This window comes from Pan troglodytes, chromosome 19 (assembly GCF_028858775.2).
Source record: "Pan troglodytes isolate AG18354 chromosome 19, NHGRI_mPanTro3-v2.0_pri, whole genome shotgun sequence".
NCBI classification, from domain to species: domain Eukaryota; kingdom Metazoa; phylum Chordata; class Mammalia; order Primates; family Hominidae; genus Pan; species Pan troglodytes.
In genome coordinates this window covers 79,158,074-79,179,847 of record NC_072417.2, presented here as the reverse complement: position 1 = coordinate 79,179,847, position 21,774 = coordinate 79,158,074, and the positions used below count along the sequence as shown (strand labels likewise).

Here is a 21,774-nt window from a genome sequence, read left to right as displayed (position 1 = left end):
GGGTGGAGAAATGCCCGCGCGGAAGTCTCCGCCCCCAGCCTGGGGCGCCGGTGGTCGCCGCCGCCGGGAACGTCGCCATGGCAACCGCACCGCAGGCTAGAGGGGTGGAGTAGGGGGCGGGGAAATGCGAGCGCGAAAGTCCCCGCCCCCGGGCTGCTGGGCGGCGGCGACCCAGCGGCCGGCAAGGATTTGAAACCGTTTGGCAGGGGCGGCGGTGGCGGTGGCGGCGGCGTTGGCGGCAGCGGCCGAGCGGAAAGCTTGCGTGTGGTGGTGCCAGGTTCTCGTTTTTTTCCGAATTTCCTTCCCCCGCCCCTCCCACCAGGTTCTTGAGTGGAATTTTGCGCCGGTGGCTGCCGCCCCGCCCTTGCGGGCCCGTTCGGGAAGGGGCGTCGCCCTCAGGCCCTGGGCCCGTTCTCCGGGCCTGAGGGGCGCGCGCCCCTGGGGTCCCGGCGCTGCCCGCTGTGGTGTCCCCGGCAGGCAGAGCGCGATCCAGGCCGGGACGACTTGGGAAAGTTCTAAGTAAAGTTTGATCAGCCGGTTTGATCGGTCTGACGTGGTCCAGGAGTCTGACCCAAGGGTTTGCGACTGGGAGAGGAAATCTGTGTCCTGGACAAGGTAGGAGCGCGGCCTGGGCCTGGGCCTCGGCGGGCCGAGGAAGGGACTGCCAGGAACGGCACCGCTGGAGTTTTCAATTCCGTCCCAGAAAAGAGTCTCAGAACAATCAGCTGGATTTGCGGGGACAGAACCAGAGCGCTGGTTGGTTTGCAGAAAGTCATAGGCCGCTTGGAGAGGCCCTAGCCCAGCACCGCCGCATGTAGGATGCTACCCTGTGTTTCTGAGTTAATTATTTTTAAGTGTTCAAGAGAACGACATAAGTAAATGTGAACAGCTTTTCTGATCATTGCACGGCTATTTTTATTTGTCTTTAATATTTTAAGATGAGTCAAAATAAGATAGAAAAGGCACATTAAATTCCATGAGCCTCTCCACAGTGGTCAGGCTGCAGCTTAGTGGAATGCATGGTATTAATAATTTGTGCAGTGTTCAGGCCCAGCTGTCACTGTCCCCTAAGAACCTAGGTCAGTGACTTCACCTCACTTAAGCCTCAGCTTCCTTCTTCCTCTGTGAAATGACCATGGAAATGGTGCGGAAATGGTAGGGCCGGGCCAGAGAATAAACTGAGATTTGTTTCTAAAGCACACACTGAGCTACGGGTAGAGTCAGGGAAGGCTCCTGTCAAAACATCCACACGTGTAAGCCAGAGAAAACGTGCACCTCTAATCCTTTTTAATTTGTCGACGTTTCCAGTTTTCTTTAATGACCCACAATATATTTAAAATATGATTTGATTGAACAAAATGGGTTTTACACAACTTCCAAGAACGTTTGTTTTGTTTGGCAAGGAGTGTGATATGAATGAAGTGTATTCTTTGCTTGGCAGTTGTGACTCCTTTTTTTCCCAGACCTTTTAATACTTGTGGTTTGGTTATGTTTGCTGACTGTAGGGTAGGTAAGCCCATTTTCTAGCTGTCCAAAAAGAAGTTTAAAAAAAGGCAGCATGGGTGAGTTTAATAAAAGACACGATCCAAATATAGATTGTAGCTATAAGCAAGAGTCACCCAATTTACTTCTTTTTTACCTTTGGAATTATTTATTTTTTTGAGACAGTCTTGCTCTGTGGCCCAGGTTGGAGTGCAGTGGTGCAATCTCAGCTCACGCTCACTGCAACGTCCGTCACCTGGGTTACCTTTGAAATAATTTATATAACTGATAGGCACACTATAATTACTCTAAGCCTAAGCCAAAGATGTAGCTTTACTTATTTTTCAATTCCAGTAATTTAAATTTTCAATTTTGATAAATGGTATGAAACTTTTGATAAGTTGGAACTTAGATACAATTGTGAATATGATGTAATTTGTTTTTAAATTATTTATTTTTCATTTTCAATTTTTTTTTTTTTTGAGACGGAGCTTTGCTCTTGTCACCCAGGCTGGAGTGCAGTGGCATGATTTCAGCTCACTGCAACCTCTGCCTCCCAGGTTCAAGCGATTCTCCTGCCTCAGCTTCCTGAGTAGCTGGGATTACAGGTGCCTGCCACCATGCCCGGCTACTTTTTGTGTTTTTAATTGGCCAGGCTTGTCTCGAACTCCTGACCTCAGGTGACCCTCCCGCCTCGGCCTCCCAAAGTGCTGGGATTACAGGTGTGAGCCATTGCACCTGTTCCATTTTCAGGTTTTTTGAGACAGGGTCTCACTTTATTGCTCAGGCTGGAGTGCAGTGGCGTGATCTTGGCTCATTGCAGCCTTGACCTCTTGGGCTCAAGTGATCCTCCCACCTCAGTCTCCCGAGTAGCTGGGACTACAGATGCATGCTACCATGCTTGGCTAATTTTTGTATTTTTTTGTAGAGACAGGGTCTCACTATGTTGCCCAGGCTGGTCTTGAACTCCTGGGCTCAAATGATCCACTCACCTTGGCCTCCCGAAGTGTTTGGATTACAGGTGTGAGCCACCACACCTGGCCAATAAGATGTAATTTGTATAGCAATAATTCCTTGAAGGTTTGAAATGTTAGTTTTTTTGTTTCTTTTTCCATTTCTTTATTTTTTTGGAGAAAAATTAAGGGACAAGAAGAAGCAGATTTTTAGTTTTTACCAAATGTTACTTTGATTCTTTATTTTGTTTTTTTTAAATGTATACTTCAATATTGCATGTCAATATAGCAATTCCAATTGCCTTTCTACTTTTCAAAATACTTTTTCTTTTTTTTTGTTTGAGACAGAGTTTTGCTGTGTCACACAGGTTGAGTGCAGTGGCACCATCTCAACTCACTGCAAACTCCGCCTCCCAGGTTCAAGCGATTCTCCTGCCTCAGCCTCCCTAGTAGCTGGGAATACAGGCATGTGCCACTTTGCCCAGCTAATTGTTTTGGTATTTTTAGTAGAGATGGGGTTTCACCATGTTGGCCAGGCTGGTCTTGAACTCCTGACCTCAAGTTATCCACCTGCCTCAGCTTCCCAATGTGCTGGGATTACAGGCGTCGTGAGCCAACGCGGCCGGCCTTCAAAATACTTTTTAATTAGTTGGAGATATTGCTCACTTATATGTAAATGGCCAATATAATGGATCTGAGGGCTAGAGGTTTCAGAATTTTAATCTGAGCTTTGTGCTTGATTTCATGATTTTGAGTTAGTCATTTAATGGTTGAATTTTAGTTTCCTCTAATGTTAAACACTAACATTTCCTGCCCATGTCAAAGGATTTATTGAGAATCAGTGATTAGGAGGAATCTTTTTTATTTTGCTTTAGCTATAGATGTTCTCAGGCAAATGTTTGAGTACATGGGCAGTATATAGTCTTTAAGCCCCGGAGTACATCTAGGCCAGAGCTGTGCTTTAAAACTCTGGGTTTATGATTTTCCATTGGTTTGTTCATCTATTTGAATTGTTGCTTTTCAACATTATGATCTCACATCCAGCACTGGATGTTACCACGTGCATAACTGATGGAATATATTGTATACATGTAAAACAAAACCAACCAAACAAACAAAAAATGATGAGTACCAGGTAATAAGCTAGGTACTTACTAAGATGTGTAAATCATGGTCCCTGCCTTCTAGGAGCTTCTCACAGATAATGGAAGATGTATACATAATAATACACAGATGTGTAAAAAAAAAACCAGCATGATAAATGCTGTACCCAGATGTGAACAGTTTACACTGAGAACAGAGCAACAGCCAGTCTAGGGCAAGGGGTGGGGGGGCAGCTTCACTCAGGTGACATTTGAGCTGCATTTACCTGACTCCAGGTGGAGGGAATAGCCTATGAAAAGGGGGTGGGATTAGATAAGGGCTCGGCGGGGAGGGGTTTGACCATGGTGAGGAGTTCATTGTGGCAAGAGGGAAGTGGGCATTTGTGGGTTGGTGTAGTTAGGCAAAGTGTGTGTGTGTGTGTGTGTGTGTGTGTATGTGTGTTTGTTTGTGTGTGTGGTGTGAGAGACAGGCCTAAATGCAAAGGTACTTGTATGCCTAACTTTGGGTTTGGATAGTATTCTGTTTTAGGCAGTCACGAGAGATTTTTAAACAGGAAGCGATAGGCTTAGCTTTATCATTAGGAAACTCATTCTGGAGCAGGTGAGGAAAATGGACTCAAGTAGAGAAAACTGACAGTAGGGAGACAGATGATGAGGCTGCTGCAGTAGTTAAAATAAGTGGTAGGCAGGCCTCTATCTGAGATCGTGGCAGTGAGAATAGGGAAGCAGGCAGATTTTGAGATATTTCTCAGCATTTATTGATGTATTGGTTTATGGGGGTTCAGAGGATGGGAACATTGAAACTTCTAGCTTGGGAGATGAAGTAGATGATGATGTCATCAAGCAGAGTACAACATAGATTTATGGAGAAAAACATCAAGGATTTTTTTCTTGGACATATAAATCTAGATAATAAATAGGACATTAGTGAATAGGTCCAGGAGCTATTGTAAATGAGTCTGGAGTTGCAAAGAGAGGCTGGAGTTTGAAATAAAATTTAAGGGTGAGTGTCATGAAACGAATACTTGAAGTGATGGTACTGAATACAATCACTAAGCGAGTGTGAAAAGTCAGATCAAAAGGAGACTAAGGAAGGAGCACTGGAGAGTCCATATTGACTGGAGAAGCCAGAGCCATTGAGAGACCGAGAAGGAATGATCTGAGGCAGTAGGGGAGCCAGCAGTGAATGGAACCACTGAAATCAAAGAAGAGTTTCTTAGCAGCAGGGAGTTGTCAGAAGTGGAAGATGCTGTGGAGATGTCAAATAGGATGCAAACTGAAGACAGCCCTTTGGATTTGGCAATTAGTGGATCACTGGTGAACTTTGAAAGATTTTTGCTACCATGGTGGAGATAGAAGAGGTAATATACAGGGGGTGAGATCTGGATAGAAGTTGATGAAGTGGAGAAAGTAAGTGGATTTGGCGAATGGAATGCTAGAATGAGGGGAGATTTTTAAACAGGAAGTGATAGACAGCTTTGTCATTAGGAAACTCATTCTGGAACAGGTGAGGAAAATGGACTCAAGTAGAGAAAACTGACAGTAGGGAGACAGATGATGAGGCTGCCACAGTAGTTCAAGTTAAGTGGTGGGCAGGCCTCTATCTGAGATCATGGCAGTGAGAATAGAGAAGCAGGCAGATTTTGAGATATTTCTCAGCTGCCATCAGAGGGGAAGGAGTGAGTGGAGATGGAAAATTTTACATAGCAAATAGGCAATTGATAGAGGACAGGTAGAGGGAGAGTTATTGCGTCTGATACAGGAGCAGAGGTGGAAGAGTGTTTTCTCTGAGAGGTAAGTTGAGAGGTGGGAGGAATAACATCTTGGGGTGGTACCACCTGACTTATTTTTTCCATGAAGCAAGATTTATGATTTTTAAATTGAGAGTTAGGAGAAGCTGGAGTTATTCAAGGGGCTGTAGGATATTTGGGAAAAGTTTTAAAGTTGCTTTGTGGAGTAGGAAATAGCAAGACTCCTGAGGGTTCAGGTAATGTTGGAAGCCATCTGACTATAAGGCAGTGCCATTTTTTCCCAGCAACCCTGTAGAGCATGAAGGAGGGCATCAAGGGATTGCAGCCTTGCCAAGTAGAAAGGAAAGATCTAGTGGAATAAGAAGAGAGCATTTAAGAGGACAAGAGGCGGCCGGGCATAGTGGCTCATGCCTGTAATCCCAGCACTTTGGGAGGCCGAGGCAGGCGGATCACGAGGTCAGGAGATCAAGACCAGCCTGGCTAACACGGTGAAACCCCATCTCTACTAAAAATACAAAAAATTATCTGGGCGTGGTGGCGGGCGCCTGTAGTCCCAGCTACTCGGGAGGCTGAGGCAGGAGAATCCCTTGAACCCGGGAGGTGGAGGTTGCAGTGAGCCGAGATCGTGCCACTACACTCCAGCCTGGGTTACAGAGTGAGATTCTGTCTCAAAAAAAGAAAGAAATAAACGAAAAGAAAAGAAAAAAGAGGACAAGAGGCTAGTTTCAGACGGGTTTCTTTGCAAGATGACAGAGATGAGAAAGGGGAGTACATGGTAGTCAGATGGTTGGGGTGTTGAGCCTCATGAGAGATTTTGGGGCTGAGGGAGGAAGAGCAGTAGTTGGGAAGTGGCAGGATGGATCTTGGTAAGTGTTTTCCTTCCATTGCATGGTTGAGTGGAGAAAGTGAAACACTACAGAGGATGCATGAGAGAGCGGGTGGGGAGAGAGAGAGAGAGAATGAGAGAGATTATGAGAGACCTTGGCTTACCTCTAATGACTGAGGAAAGTAAAGTCAGCAAGTAAAAGCTACGATTTACTTACAGAGACAGGGTAGAGAGAACTTTCTATGAAGAGGTTGTTGATGATGAAATGATGGAAACCATTTGATAATGTGGTAAATATTAGAAGCTGGTTTAGCAGATAGAGGGCAGTTTGTGGAGCAAGATAGCTTATGAGGCAGAACAAAGCTTTTCACCAAATATAGAATTTGTAAATGGAATAAATGACAAATTGGCACTATTCATAATGTAAAGGTAGCGCACATCCCTATCAGGACATTTCACAGTTTAAAGGAACATGTAGTGTGTGTATGTATTTTTAACTTAACAAATTTTGTCAAAACCTACACTTTTGATTTTTGGGATTCACCCCCTTTGTATTCAGTGTTTTTCTTGTTAATTAGAAGGAAGTATGTTGACCAATACTTTACAGTTTTAAAAAAGGATTAAAAAGTTTAAATTTGGCGGGGCGCAGTGGCTCATGCCTGTAATGCCAGCACTTTGGGAGGCTGAGGTGGATGGATCACGAGGTCAGGAGTTCGAGACCAGCCTGACCAACATGGTGAAACCCCATCTCTACTAAAAATAGAAAAATTAGCCGGGCATGGTGGTGTGTGCCTGTAATCCCAGCTACTCAGGAGTCTGAGGCAGGAGAATCACTTGAACCCAGGAGGCGGAGGTTGCAGTGAGCCAAGATTGTGCCATTGCACTCCATAGCCTGGAGAACAGAGCAAGACTCCGTCTCAAAAAAATTTTTTTTAAACTTATATACAGCAAATGCACTTTTTTTGGCATATAGTTCTATCAGTTCTTACACACTGTAGGTTCTTATAACTTCCTACATAGACAGTGTACAGAAAAATTCCAACATGCCAAATCGTTTCTTTGTGCCATCCCTTTGTGTTGAGACTCTGCCCCCACTGCTAACCCCATGAGTTGCTGATCTGTTCCTTATGCCTATATTATTTGCCTTTTCTAGAATGTCACACAAATGGAATTAGACAGTATGCAGCCTTTTGAGAAGGGCTTCTTTCACTTAGCATAAGGATTTGAAGTTTCCATGTTTTGTGTGTATCAGCAGTTCATTCCTTTCTGTTGCTGAGTACTATGTTATTGTGTGGATATGCCACAGTTTATCTAGTCACCAGTTGAGGGACATTTGGGCTGTTTTCAGTTGTTTGGTGGTTATTTAAAAAAAATCACATTTGGATTTTTTTGCGTATATAGATTTTTCTTTTCACTTAGCTAAATACTTGGGAGTGGGATTTCTGGGTCATAGGCTGAGTGTATGTTTATTTTTGTAAGAAACTGCCAAACTGTTTTCCAGAGTGCCTGTACTATTTTGTATTTCTACCAGCAATGCATGAGAGTTTCTGTTGTTGTCCATCCTCACCAGCACTTGGTATTGTTTCCATTTTTAATGTTAGTGGTATCTCAGTATAGTTTTAATTTGCATTTCTGTAATGATATTGAGCATCTTGTCATGTGCTTACTTGCCATCTGTATTTCTTCTTTGGTAAAGGGACTAATTTTTTTTGCTGATTATTGGGGTAGTTTGTTTTCTGATTGTTGAATTTTGAGAGTCCTTATGTATTCTCGATACAAGTCTCGTATGAGATGTATGATTTGCAAATATTTTGTTCTGGTCTGTGGCTTATCTTCTCAATTCCTTAACAACGTCCTTTGCAGGACAATTTTTTTTTGTGAAGTTCAATATATCAGCTTTCTTTTTTATTTTTGAGATAGGGTCTTGCTCTGTCACCAAGGCTAGAGTTTAGTGGTGCGATCATGGCCCACTGTAGCCTTGACCTCTCACACTTTCAAACAATCCTCCCACCTCAGCATCCCAAGTAGCTGGGACTACAGGTACGTGCCACTACACCTGGCTAATTTTTAATTTTTTTTTGTTTTGTAGAGATGGGGTTTCACCAAATTGCCCAGGGTGGTCTTTAACTCCTGAGCTCAAGCATTCCTCCTGCCTGGGACTCCCAAAGTTCTGGGATTACAGGCATGAGCTATCATGCCTGGTCAGTTTTTCCTTTTGTGGATAGTGCTTTTAATGTTGTATATAAGAAATCTTAGCCTTACTCAAGTTTGCAAAGATTTCCTCCCATGCTTTCTTGTAAGAGTTGTATAGTTTTACATTTTTACACTTAGGTCTGTGATTCATATTGAGTTAATTTTTATATACAGGATGAAGTTTAGGTTGAAGTTCGTTTTTTTTTTTTTTTGTATATGGATATCCAATTGTTATGACATCATTTGTTGTAATAACTGTCATTTCTTCATGGATCACACCATTGTTGAAAATCAGTTGTTTATGTTTGTTTTGGTCTAGTTTCTGGACTCTCTAATCTTTTCCACTGATCTGTCTATCCTTTCACCAATACCAATTGTCTTGACTACTGTGGCTTTGGAGTACATCTTAAAATCTGGTAATGTGAGTTCTCCAACTTTGTACTTTCTCAAAATTGTTTGGGCTCTTTAGTTCCTTTACTTTTTCATGTAAATTTTAGAATTAAGCTTATCTCTACAAATAATACGGCTGGGTTTTGATGGGAGTTGCATTAAATCTACAGGTCAATTTGGGAAGAACTGATATCTAACACTTATGAGTTTTTTTTATCTTTCTCATCAGAGTTTTGTAGTTTTCAGCATACAAATCCTTAATATTTTGATTTAAAATCTTTTACAGATTGGATTATGGAAGTGGGAAGTGAAGAAGAAAAATGGGAGAAGCTGGATGCAGAATTTGATCACTTTGTGGTTGATATGAAGCCCTTTGTTTTAAAATTACCTCATAGGACAGGTAAGATTATGTTTGAAGATTAGATTCTTAAGATTAATTTTTTTCTTTATATTATTTAGTCAAACCAATGAACTATCAACATGGAAGAAAAACTGAATTTCTCTAGTAACAATTTTTGCCATTGACATAGGACTGTTTACACTGAGTTGTTCAAGGGTAGATAGACATTCAGTGATAATGTCCTGCCAAACTGTGGAAAGATCTTATTGTGATGCCTCGTCTCACATGTCATGAGCTTATAGCACATGGATCTCTAAAGTTAGCTACAACCTTTTTTCTTGCATCTTTTTCTTTTCTCTATGGAAATTTTTCTTGCAAATTTTTCTCCTTTCTATGGAAAGGGCCAGAGACAGGAGGAGCCTAGTGTTCTCCTCTTCTCCGGCCCTGTCTGTCAAAGCAGAAAATAATCTATTGGTTTTTTATGCTTATTTGTTGGCAGAACAAAATCCAGTGTGAATAAAGTTTTGTTGCTATCTTGTCTCCAATTCCTGGCCTGTTATTTCTAATTATGGAATGAAAGTCTTTTTCTCAAGTTAGAGAATTTTCATGTAACTTAAGACACTAGAGAGCAATTGGAGAGAATTTTGGGGACTGGGAAGATTCTCTAAGGCGTAGTAGGTGTAAGATTGTCTGTAAAGGTAAATATGACTTGGTAGCTTTTGAGTGGTAGGTTTGGAGTGGGACCAAGAAACTATGGCTTTTACTTTTTCTAAGTTGCCTGTTTCCCTAAGGTGTCTGAGTAGACTCTATATTCAGTGAGGAACTGACTCAGTATTAAATATAGCAATCCCCGTTAATCTTGAGGAATACATTCCAAGACCCCCAGAGGCTGCCTGAAACAGCTGATAGTACTAAAACCTATATACGCTCTGTCTTTTCCTATACATACACACTGATGATTTAATTTAGTTTATCAGTTAGGTACAGTATGAGATTAACAGTAATAGCTAATAATAAAATAGAACAATTATAACAATATAATGTAACAAAAATTGTGTGAAAGTAATTTCCCTCTTTCTTTCAAAATATCTTATTGTATTGTACTCACCTATTTTTGGACTGCATTCGAGTGTAGGTAACTGAAACAGAGGAAAGCGAAACCATGGATAAGTGGAGACTGTTGCATTTATTCCAGGGAGCTGTATTAGGAGAAGGGAGTATGATATATAAAGTATGCATTCCGTGTTCACTTATTGTTCTAGGGCCTTCAACCTTTCCTAGTCCTGGGTAAGTTGCCATGGTCTTCCCTTGAAGACCTCCTCCTCTGCCTTCTGCTCTTGACCTTGTCAGGCTTTAACCTCTTCTTTCTTCCTCTGCTATTTTTCAAATGACTATTTCATGTCCCATGACTTGTTCATGATTATTTGAATGATATCTAATGATATTTTTATATTGCATCCTCTTCTGATATTCACTACTTTTTTTCTTTTTGTCTTAGATTTGCTGATTAGGAAACATTTGTATTAAAATTTCTCATTGTAAATGTATTTCAAATCGAACCATCCCCATATTTTATCTTCTTTAAAAAAAGATTTTAGGGGCCGAGCGCGGTGGCTCATGCCTGTAATCTGAGTACTTTGGGAGGCTGAGGCGGGTGGATCACGAAGTCAGGAGATCAAGACCATCCTGGCTAACATGGTGAAAGCCCGACTCTACTAAAAATACACACACACACACACAATTAGATGGGCGTGTTGGTGGGCACCTGCAGTCCCAGCTACTTGGGAGGCTGAGGCAGGGGAATGGCGTGAACTCGGGAGGCAGAGCTTGCAGTGAGCCAAGATCGCGCCACTGCACTCCAGCCTGGGTGACAGAGCGAGACTCCATCTCAAAAGAAAAAAAAAAGTTAGGTACATAGAATTCATTAATTATAATCTTTGATTCCTTGACACATTGTCAGTATTGGTACATCTATGGCATTCTTTTATTTAATTAGTTTATAATAAGCAATCTGAAACTCACATCTTAAACAAGAACTAGAAATTCATAATAAATTACATCTTATTGCTAAATTCAACTTGTGATAATGGGTTTTCCCATTATTTTACATAGAGGAATGCTTTCATTAACCAAATTGTACTAAATTCTGGACATTAGAATATTATATAGATTTCAGTTTGCTATGGGATGTGGAAAGTATGTAGATTGAAAAACTATTTACTTAAGTTTATCAGTTTCACTTTTGTATTTTCTTCTTGTTCAAAGTGTTCCCAATATTTCATGAAGTTTATTTTATGATTATATAATTTTCATATCAAAAAATATAAAAAAGTTTAAAGGCATAAGATTCCAACCTGAAATGATGTTTGCACCATAGTAAATCCGGTCTTAGTGATTTTTGTAGGTAAAACAATAAATGAATATGACCTTTGTAAACTAAAAGATTAGAGCAGATTTATGATTTGCATTAGATATATAATCCTCAAATTGACTTAGACTGATAAAAAATTAATACCAGAATAGTTTTCATGAGACCTAAAACAATCCTGTGTCATGGCAAGATAATATAGACCATTATATGTAGATTAAACTGTGGTGTGATTTTTAGGTAGATTTTGAAAAGAATAATTATTTCACAAAATGACATGTCAGTAGTGCTCAATTATTTTTAAAGATGTTAAAACCCTCAATCAATCAGCTACAAATCCCTGGGTATTATTGGATTTCATAAATAAAACATTCAAGATTTAATTTTAGAGTAAGTTGAAAATGCTTAGATAAATCAGAGATTGCATTTTATCTCTTTCAAGGTTTACATAATTAAAATTATAGAAAGATTTTTCAATATATCTAAAATTATTTTAGAGATGCAAAATTATAACAAAATTTTATCACAGAATTTTATTTATAAAAAGTCTCCCAGCAAAGGAAAGCCCTGGACCTGATGGCTTCACTGATGAATTTTACTAAACATTTAAAGAATAACTAATACCAATCTTACTCAAACTATTCAAAAAAATAGAGGAGGGAGGAATATTTTCAAAGTCATTCTGCGAGGCCAGTATTACCCTGATACCAAAACCAGACAAAGATACATCAAAGAAAGAAAACTACAGGCCAGTATCCCTGATGAACATTAATGCAAAAATCCTCAGCAAAATACTTGCAAACAGAATTCAACAATATATTAAAAAGATCATTCATCATGACCAACTAGGATTTATTCCAGGGATGCAAGGATGGTTCAACAGATGCAAATCAATCCATGTGATAAATCATAACAACACAATGGTGGACAAAAACTGTATGATCATTTCAATTAATGCTGGAAAAGCATTTGATAAAATTCAACATCCCTTTATGATAAAAACCCTAAAAAAAACTGGGTATCAAAGTAACAGTCCTCAACATAATAAAATTCATATATGACAGACCCATAGCTAGTATTGTACTGGATGGGGAAAAACTGAAAGCCTTTCCTTTAAGATCTGGAATACAACAAGGTCGCCCACTTTCACCACTGTTATTCAGCATAGTATTGGAAGTCCTAGCTAGAGCAGTCAGGCAAGAGAAAGAAATAAAGGGCATCGAAATTGGAAAGGAAGAAGTCAAATTATGCTTGTTTAAAGATGCTATGATCTTATATTGGAAATACCTAAAGACTCCCCCAAAAACCTATTAAAACAGATAAGCAAATTCAGTAAAGATGCAGGGTACAACATCAACATACAAAAATCAGTAACATGTCTATATGCCAACAGCAAACAATCTGAAAAAGAAATCAAGAAAGTAATCTCATTTCCAATTGCTACAAATAAAATAAAATACCTAGGAATTAACCAAAGAAGTGAAAGATCTCTATAATGAAAACTATAAAACATTAATGAAAGAAATTGAAGAAGACACAAAAAAATAGAAAGATACCCTATGTTCATGGATTGGAATAATCAATATTGTTAAAATGTCCATACTACCCAAACCAATCTGCAGATTTAGTGCAATCCCTATCAAAATACCAATGACATTCTTCACAGAAATAGAAAAAAACAACCTTAAAATTTATGTGGAACCACAAAAGACCCAGAATAGCCAAAGTTATCCTGAGCAAAAATAATAAAACTGGAGGAATTACATTACCTGACTTCAAATTATACTACAGAGCAATTGTAACCAAACCATCATGGTACTGGCGTAAAAACAATCACATGGACCTATGGAGCAGAATTAAAAACTCAGATACAAATCCGTACATTTACAGGAATTTCATTTTTGACAAAGGTGTGAAGGACTTACACTGGGGAAAGGACAGTCTCTTCAATAAATGGTGCCATTTACTTAAGTTTATCAGTTTCACGTTTGTATTTTCTTGTACAAATTAATCCTGATATTTCATTAGTTTGTTCTGTGATTACATAATTTTCACAGCAAAAATGCAAACATTTTTAAAGGCATTCTTCTGTATATGGATATCAAGTTTTCAATATCCGTATACAGAAGAATGAAACTAGACCCTTGTCTCCCACCATATACAAAAATAAAAATGGATTAAAGACTGAAATCTAAGACCTCAAACAAGGAAACTACTAAAAGAAAACATTGGGGAAAATCTCCAGGGTAGTGGTCTGGGCAAAGATTTCTTGAGTAATATTCCAAAAGCACAGGCAACCAAAGCGACAATGGACAAATGGGATCTCATCATGTTAAAAAGCTTCTGCAAAGGAAACAATCAACAAAGTGAAGAGACAATCCAGAGAATGAGAGAAAATCTTTTCAAACTATTCATCTGACAAGGGAATAACCAGAATATATAAGGAGCTCAAACAACTCTATACAAAAAAATCAAATAATCTGATTTAAAAATGGGCAAAAGATCTAAATAGACATTTCTCAATAGAAGACATACAAATGGTAAACAGGCATGTGACAAGATGTTCAACATCACTGATCATCAGAGCAACGCAGATAAAAACTACAGTGAGATATTATTTCACCCCAGTTAAAATGGCTTTTATCCAAAGACAGGCAATAACAAACACTGGCAAGGATGTGGAGAAAAGGGAACTCTCCTACACTTTTGGTGTTAATGCAAATTAGTGGAGTGACTATGGAGAAGAGTTTGAGGTTCCTCAGAAAAACTAGAAAATAGAGCTACCATGTGATCCAGCAATCCCACTGCTAGTTATATACCCAAAAGAAAGGAAATCAGTGTATCCAAGAGATATCTGCACTCCCATGTTTGTGGCAGCACTGTTCACAATAGCCAAGATTTGGAAGCAACCTAAGTGTCCATCAACAGACAAATGGATAAAGAAAATGTGATATATGTACACAATGGAGTACTATTCAGCCATAAAAGATAATGAGACCCTGTCATTTGCAACAACATGGCTGGAACTGGGGGACATTATGTTAAGTGAAATAAGCTGGGCACAGAAAGACAATCTTCACATATTCTCACTAATTTGTGGGAGCTAAAAATTAAGACAATTGAACTCATGGAGATAGAGAGAAGGATGGTTTCCAGAGGGTGGGAAGGATGGGTGGGGAGGAAGTGGGGATGGTTAATGGGTACAAAAACATAGAGTGAATGCGACCTAGTATTTGACAGCACAACAGAGTGACTACAGTCACTAATAATTTAATGGCATATTTAAAAATAACTAAGAGTATAATTGGATTGTTTGTAACACAAAGGATAAATGCTTGAAGTGATGGATAGATACCCGATTTATCCTGATGTGACTATTATACATTACATGCCTGTATCAAAATATCTCATGTACTGCCTAAATATATATATCTACTGTGTACTCACAATAATTAAAAATTAAAGTTATTTAATGATAATCTAGAGATTTTATTTTTGAGAAAATATTTCTTTGCATTTGTCTTTCTCATTTACCAATTACCTAATAAAGTGAAATTGTAGACCAGGAGTTAGCAGACAATGGCCCATGGGCCAACTCCTGCCCACAGTCTTTTTTTGCCAGGTTTTATTGGAACATAGTCATGCCATTTGTTTACTTATGGTCTCTGAGTGCTTTCATGCTACAGTGGCAGAGTAGTTGTGCCAGAGATCATATGGCCTGTGAAGCCTAAAGTATATACTCTCTGGCCTTTAACAGAAAAGGTTTGTTGGTCCTTCTTTTAGACTAAAGCAGGTGCTATTATAGGTCTTTGTAATTGAATGTTTCATTTTATAAAAAATAAAATTTCTAATAGTTCTTCTGTATTTATAGAACGGCAGAGGTGTGCTCTTTGGATTAGAAAGCTGTGCGAACCTTCAGGAACAGGTGCAGGAATAATGGGGAGGAAGAATCGGAACCTGTATGCAAAATTGTTATTGCATATGCTTAAACGAGGTGCGCTTGAAGGCCCTTTTACACACCGACCTGAACCCGGGACACTAAAAATTCTACCTTCATACATGGTAGGTATCAATGAACAAAAGGTATATATTAGTTTCATTTAAAAAAAAGCGTCAAGTTATCATCCCTTTGGGGAATGGTAATACTATTAGGTTGTATGTGCTAGATAATATATTAAAATTGTTTTTTTCTTCCTGATTCAATTTTTTTCCACCTTTAATAAAATACATGTATTGCTTATAAGGGGAGTATCCTTATTGATTTAGTTATGCCTCAGTATTCAACAGTACTTCTAAAAAACTGAAAATGAAATTTTTTATATTGAGCTTTACTTTTTGCTAATTTTCACTGGATTATAATGGTAATTTTTACGTAATTCAGTAAATTCTAGTTTTTAAACTCTTTCATATATATTATTTAAACGTTCATGAGAGGTTGGAGTGCATGATTTGTAAAAGTTCCTTTTTACTCTAATAAAATGACAGTAATAAATTGGAGTTTGAAAGTCATTTTCTGTACTTAAATTAATTTCATTGTCAAAATCAGCTTTATTGCAAAGGCAGTTATTATTATGCTTGGTGGATAAATTGTCACTGCCCTGGTCCTTGTAACCATAAAATATACCTTGGTTTGTGTGGTATTTGAGTGCCTGTACTTAAGAAATCTGGAGTACTAGGTATTGGTAGCTTTGGTAGTTGCTGTTAGGATATATATGTATTTTTTTAATGAACTGCAGAATTCTTGTGTGATGTATTTTAAAACTTTTATATTTTATCAGTTTACTTAAAGCACAATTTAGTCAAGTGGCACGCTGAACATTAGAGAATAATTCCTGTTTTCCATGGCACAATGCCAAAAGTTTTAATGACTATGTCATTTAAAAAGAAATTTCTGTGCATGTCCCATATGGAGTGGAGGGTCTTGTGTCATCCTCCCTAAAGAACAGTGCCTTGAGGATTCTGTCTGTAGGATTGGGAGAATTGTTGCAGAGGTGTGCAGTCAATGCAGAGTTTTCTTTAGAAACGTGTAAAGGTAGAACATTTTATGAAGCACATCTAGATGTGAAGATATGAGTACATTGTATCATGTTTTCCCATTCACACTTAATTTCATAGAATCAAAGGGAAGGGCTTTATTTAACAAATAATAATAATGTGAAAGTTCAGAGAACTCTCTTGGGTTCCCCAGCTAGTTAGCAGTGTGGCCAGAACTAAATCCCAGGTTTTTCACTCTGCTGTTCCCACCTTATCAAGGGATTCCTAATTTTAATTCCTGGGTTGCACTGTTTGTGTTTCTCGTCCCACTGATTTCTTTTTTTGTGTATGTAAAGTAGTTAGTGATTACAGAAAGAGATAGGATGGCACATAATTAAACAAAAACTTTGTATTTAACTTTTCATATTTAACTAATATTCCTTTTGTAATATAAACATTACTATCAGATTTATCTGTTATGTACTTCTGTTTATTGTATTTCTTAGACAGTAGAGTGCAACTAAAATGTAAATATGTTATCACTTAATGTATTTTAATATCTCATAATTCAATGTACATTTAATTTTTTAAATGTTTGAATGTAATTGAATTTGAATATTTGAAAGGCTGTTTTCAAACTTGAAATTTGATGGAAATTTTAGTTGTTTATTATAGTACATTTTGAAAGAATAATTTTTCTAATTTTAAAAAATCAGTCCATCTATTTTGATGAACCAAATCCAGCACGAGCAAAAGGTTCAAGCCCAGAGGGATTACCAGCCTGGGTACTGGGTGAGCTGGAGACAAGTGAACACAAATTAAATGAATCATGGAAACTCTCTTCTGGAGAAGATAACACTTTGGTACAGTCGCCAACTGATGTCTACAGGTATGTAAAGAGAATGGGATTTTGAATGTGTTTCATCATTTAGTCTGTCTTTTGAACTGATTTATACATTCTGTTTTTCCTTTTTTTTTATAATGGAAGTAGTTTACTTTTCCCGTAACTGCACATTCAAGATTATTTTATATTTTTAGCCATTTAATAGATACCTGTTAACTTCATATATATTTTTGATTGCTTGACAAGTGGTCCCTGAGCATCTTTAAATGACACAATTATGTATTTTCCTTTATGACAAGCATACATTAAAAGCATTATCAATAACTTGAACAAAATATAATATCCTGCAAATCCACCTTGAACAATATTTGTTTTCACTTAATGATATAATGAATGTAAGCATAAACCCCATTAGACTGTGCTTTCTTACTAGAGTATTAAACTTAAATAGGTTTTTTTAGTGCAAATAAAAATAAATTTCCGAATTTTTGAAATGTTCAAAAAGGCCATTATTGTGGTAGCATAGTTTTTGGCTTTAGGGAAGGGATAGATTTAAATTTGGACTTTTATCAAATTTTTACTTTTCCGTTTGGCCTTATTCCTTGAAATGTTTTAGTAAAATATAGGACAGTGTCAATTACCATGTACCATACTTTATACTTCCTTCCTCACCATTCTCTTGGTAATTTTAATTTTAGAAATCTGTTTCTGTTAACAGTATAATCTTTCTTGTCCACTATAATTTTTTTGGTTTATTCCTTAAACAGGTATAGAAATGTTATTAGTAATTTGAAATGTCTCCACAGTTGATGTAGTCTGTTTATATGTTTTTCAGACCTGAGATATTATGGTCGAAAAAGATAAACAGGCCGGACGTGGTGGCTCACGCCTATAATCCCAGCACTTTGGGAGGCTGAGGCGGGCGGATCACGAGGTCAGGAGATCGAGACCATCCTGGCTAACACGGTGAAACCCCACCTCTACTAAAAATACAAAAAATTAGCCAGGCATGGTGGCGGGTGCCTGTAGTCCCAGCTACTCAGGAGGCTGAGGCAGGAGAATGGCATGAACCCAGGAGGCGGAGCTTGCAGTGAGCCGAGATTGCACTACTGCACTCCAGCCTGGGCGATAGGGTGAGTCTGTCTCAAAAAAAAAAAAAAAGAAAAGAAAAGAAAAGAAAAAGATAAATAAAAGTGAGAGATCCAGTCCATATGAAATTATTTCAGTAGAAAGGAGAAACAGAATGGGGAGGCAAAAAGGAAGAGGTGAAATAATTAAGGGCATATTCAGAAGAGTAAAAAGAAACGAATAGATGAGTCTGCAGGAAGTGTGGTATTAAAATACTTATTTTTACATTCATAGGAGAATTACAATTAGAAGAGGTGTAATTGTAGAATTTTTGTAGCCTTTGAAGCAATCTTTTTATATGGAGGTATAAAGAGATTGTGGTCTGTATACAAAGAAAAATACGATTCTTAGTTTAGCTGCAAAATACATCAGTTGTTTGCCAAAATATCTGCTAAGAGTCCAGCTAAATTCTGGGTTCCTTTCTAGATGTAATGAATGTGGAGTTTACAGTATAAAGGTGAACTAAAGTAGTTTCCTGTATCTTAGAGCTTAGAGCATAGTTTAAAAATATGTGATCTTCCTGGACTGAATGAATCGTGTGGGTAGATTTGCTTGGTTGGACTTAAACAATGTCTTTAACAATTTTAAATGAGTTGTCAAAATTAACATTTGGGGAATTTCATATAAAAGCCCAACTTCTGGCTTCTCTTTAAAACTGGACACCTAGAAATCTTTCTAGGAGACAGCCATAGGTTGGAGCTAAGTAGTGCTTGGTTACCCCCCTTAGCATATGCCTTCATGATTTCCTTCTAATTCCTGACACCAAATTTGATGTCTGTTGCATCTGTTGAGCTTGACGTTTTTTTTCCCCTTTAAGTAGGGTTAAGAGGAAAATGAAGTATTTGTTTTTCTATTTTTATGTTCTATCAAGTGAAAGAAGAAAAGCAGAAAAGAGGGATCATGTGATTTAAGAAGGGGAGAGGATTGGGCACAGCCTGTGCGTCTGTGGTCCTAGCTATTCAAGAGGTGGGAGCAGGAGGTTAGCTTGGGCCCAGGAGTGTGAGGCCAGCGTGAGCAATAGAGTGAGACCTCATCTGTGAACAAAAAAACAGAAAGGGAGAGACAGACACTATGTCTTTGTAGAAGTGAAGGATATCCTTATATCTGGTAGTATAATCACTCATCTGTTAAATCCTCCAGACTTTTGATTTATAACCATTGTTTTAGATGAGTGGGGGAGAAAGATGAGCACATGGATAGTTTCAGTGCAGTGGCTATGCGTAGTCATGGAAGTATTTGCAAGGATTCAGGTGTGTATAAGAGAAAGGTTCAGGATAGGAAATAGACTTGAGATTTCCAGGGAGTCCGGGTGAATAGATTTTTTTCTTCTTTGGAATACAGGATAAAGTTTGAGAAAATACAATGAGAATATCCTTCAACTATTAGCCATTGACTTTTTTGAGAAATGGAACCATAGTAAAATCCCCACAATTGTAAAAAATAACTTAATTCTCTTTGTTGTTCACCTATTATTAAATGGCGTTTTAATGCAAAAGGATTGCTAGAGTATGAGGCATTCGTTGTCAGTTATATAATAAGTAATGGGAAAAGCAGGCACTCTGGTGAGTCCTACCCATCCTTCAGAGATCGCAACGTGAAAAAAGCCTTATCTGATATCCCAGGGCAGTTTAGGCGACCCCGCTATTTACTCCTTTAGTACTCTGTGTTTCTTTGCTGCCTTCATCCCATGCGTAGAGGCTTACTATCTGTCCTGTGTGCTAGATTGTAAATTTCATGAGGTAGGAACTTGTGTTTTTGCTGTTTGCTGTATTTGCTATATTTCCAGCCCCTAGCACTGGGAAGGAACGTGTTAGGAATTCTGTAAGTATCTATATTCAACAGTGAATGCATGCATGAACAAGTAGATTGTGTTAGACACTGCCACATATTTAATTTAATCTGTACAAAATCCCTTTGAAACGGGTATATTGTGACAGAGGAAATGGCCTAAAAGGATTTTTTTTTCTTTTTAACATTTCAGAAAACGTTGAGGGAAGCATAAATTTTAGAAAATATGGAGGGAAGCTTAGATGTAGTTTATAGCGATTCCCTTCACACACTGTGAGGAATATGACAATGAAGGAGCTGGAAAGGACATGCTTAAAATATCCTCTGTCAAATGTCAGAATCACTAAGGTCAATTAGGGCTGCCAAAACAAAATATCTCAGGGTATCTTATGTTTCTTTTAATTTAATAGTTTTAACTTGATTATTTTTACAATTTTAATTTGATTTACATTAGTTAACAGATATTTGTAGTTTTTACATACATGAAGACATTTAAAAATAAAACTAACATTTACTTTAGCTAAAGCCAAGGAAACTAATCTTAAGGTGAAATATGTATCATGTGTGACATCAGATCACATTTGGTGGTGAATCGGCTATTGATGGTTCTGTCTTCTTATTTCTTTTCTAAATTTCCTCCTTTACTCTGAGTGATCATAGTATGCTAATGAAAAAGTTAGTATCTGCTAATCTTGACTTAATATATCTAATCAGTTCTGCAAGAAATTGTTTTAGAAAGTTTAAGAGGCTTATAATATTTGACACATGTATGTTTTTATGGTGAATAATTTATTGTTACTTAGAACTGAAGTTTAATGCTGCCTCATAAATTTTACAGCCACTTCAACTTGTCCTTTGAAAAACCTCTTTAATCTTAAAAGATTTTTCCCCCTTAGTGTTTCTTTTTTGATCACTTTATAAAATCCTGCTTTACTTAGACCTTTTTGTATGTGAAGTATTTCTAATGGCATTTTAGATGATGCTGTTTGTGTCCTAGCCTTTTTATATTATTAAAGATGCAGAGTCCTTTTGAAGCCTTTTTGTTAGGACTCTCTATTTAGTAGAGATGGCACCTTTCCTTTACTTTTATTCTTCCTGTAGGATATGGTATATAGTCTTGTTCCAAACTTGTTAGAAGTATGGTGAGGTCATACTCCATCTGGCTTATTCTCACGCTTTATTTTTTCCACCAAGTATACATTATATACTAGTGTACTTAGCATTTCACACCAAACAGCTTCAACACTTAGCTAGTAGTCCTGTCCTGGTTCTCTTCTTTGCTTTCATTTTTCATATTTCTTGGTTTAAGATAATCTTATTGCCCATATTTTCTATAAGAAAAACTACTGTTCCACATTGCATTGCTATTATGTATCTGTTACTGCATTTTTATGTCAAATATCTGCCTATTTTCTTTTTCTTTTTTTTTTTTTTTGAGATGGAGTCTTACTCTGTCACCCAGGCTAGAGTACAGTGGCACAATCTCGGCTCACTGCAACCTCTGCCTCCCAGGTTCAAGCGATTCTCCTGCCTCAGCCTCCAGAGTAGCTGGGATTACAGGTGCGTACCACCATGCCTGGCTAATTTTTGTGTTTAGTAGAGACATGGTTTCACCATGTTGGCCAGGCTGGTCT

At 38.0% G+C, this 21,774-nt stretch overlaps 1 protein-coding gene across 28 annotated transcripts in view; it reads left to right on the top strand.

Annotated features, from left to right (window-relative positions):
- Positions 1-21,774, top strand: part of CEP112 (centrosomal protein 112) — a 555,600-nt gene continuing 533,826 nt past the window's right edge. For 21 of the 28 annotated variants that reach the window (XR_010153365.1, XM_054670600.2, XM_024350558.3 and 18 more), the window contains exons 1-4: positions 1-277; positions 8,985-9,098; positions 15,278-15,468; positions 17,097-17,269. Coding sequence is in view for 27 of the 28 variants with exons in the window: in XM_054670600.2 (XP_054526575.1) it covers positions 8,993-9,098; positions 15,278-15,468; positions 17,097-17,269 (470 nt within the window). In the remaining variant the exon portion in view is untranslated. Of the gene's footprint in view, positions 278-366; positions 616-8,984; positions 9,099-15,277; positions 15,469-17,096; positions 17,270-21,774 lie in introns of those variants that run through there. The other 7 variants (XM_063799908.1, XM_016932786.4, XM_054670605.2 and 4 more) reach the window with 1 other exon arrangement.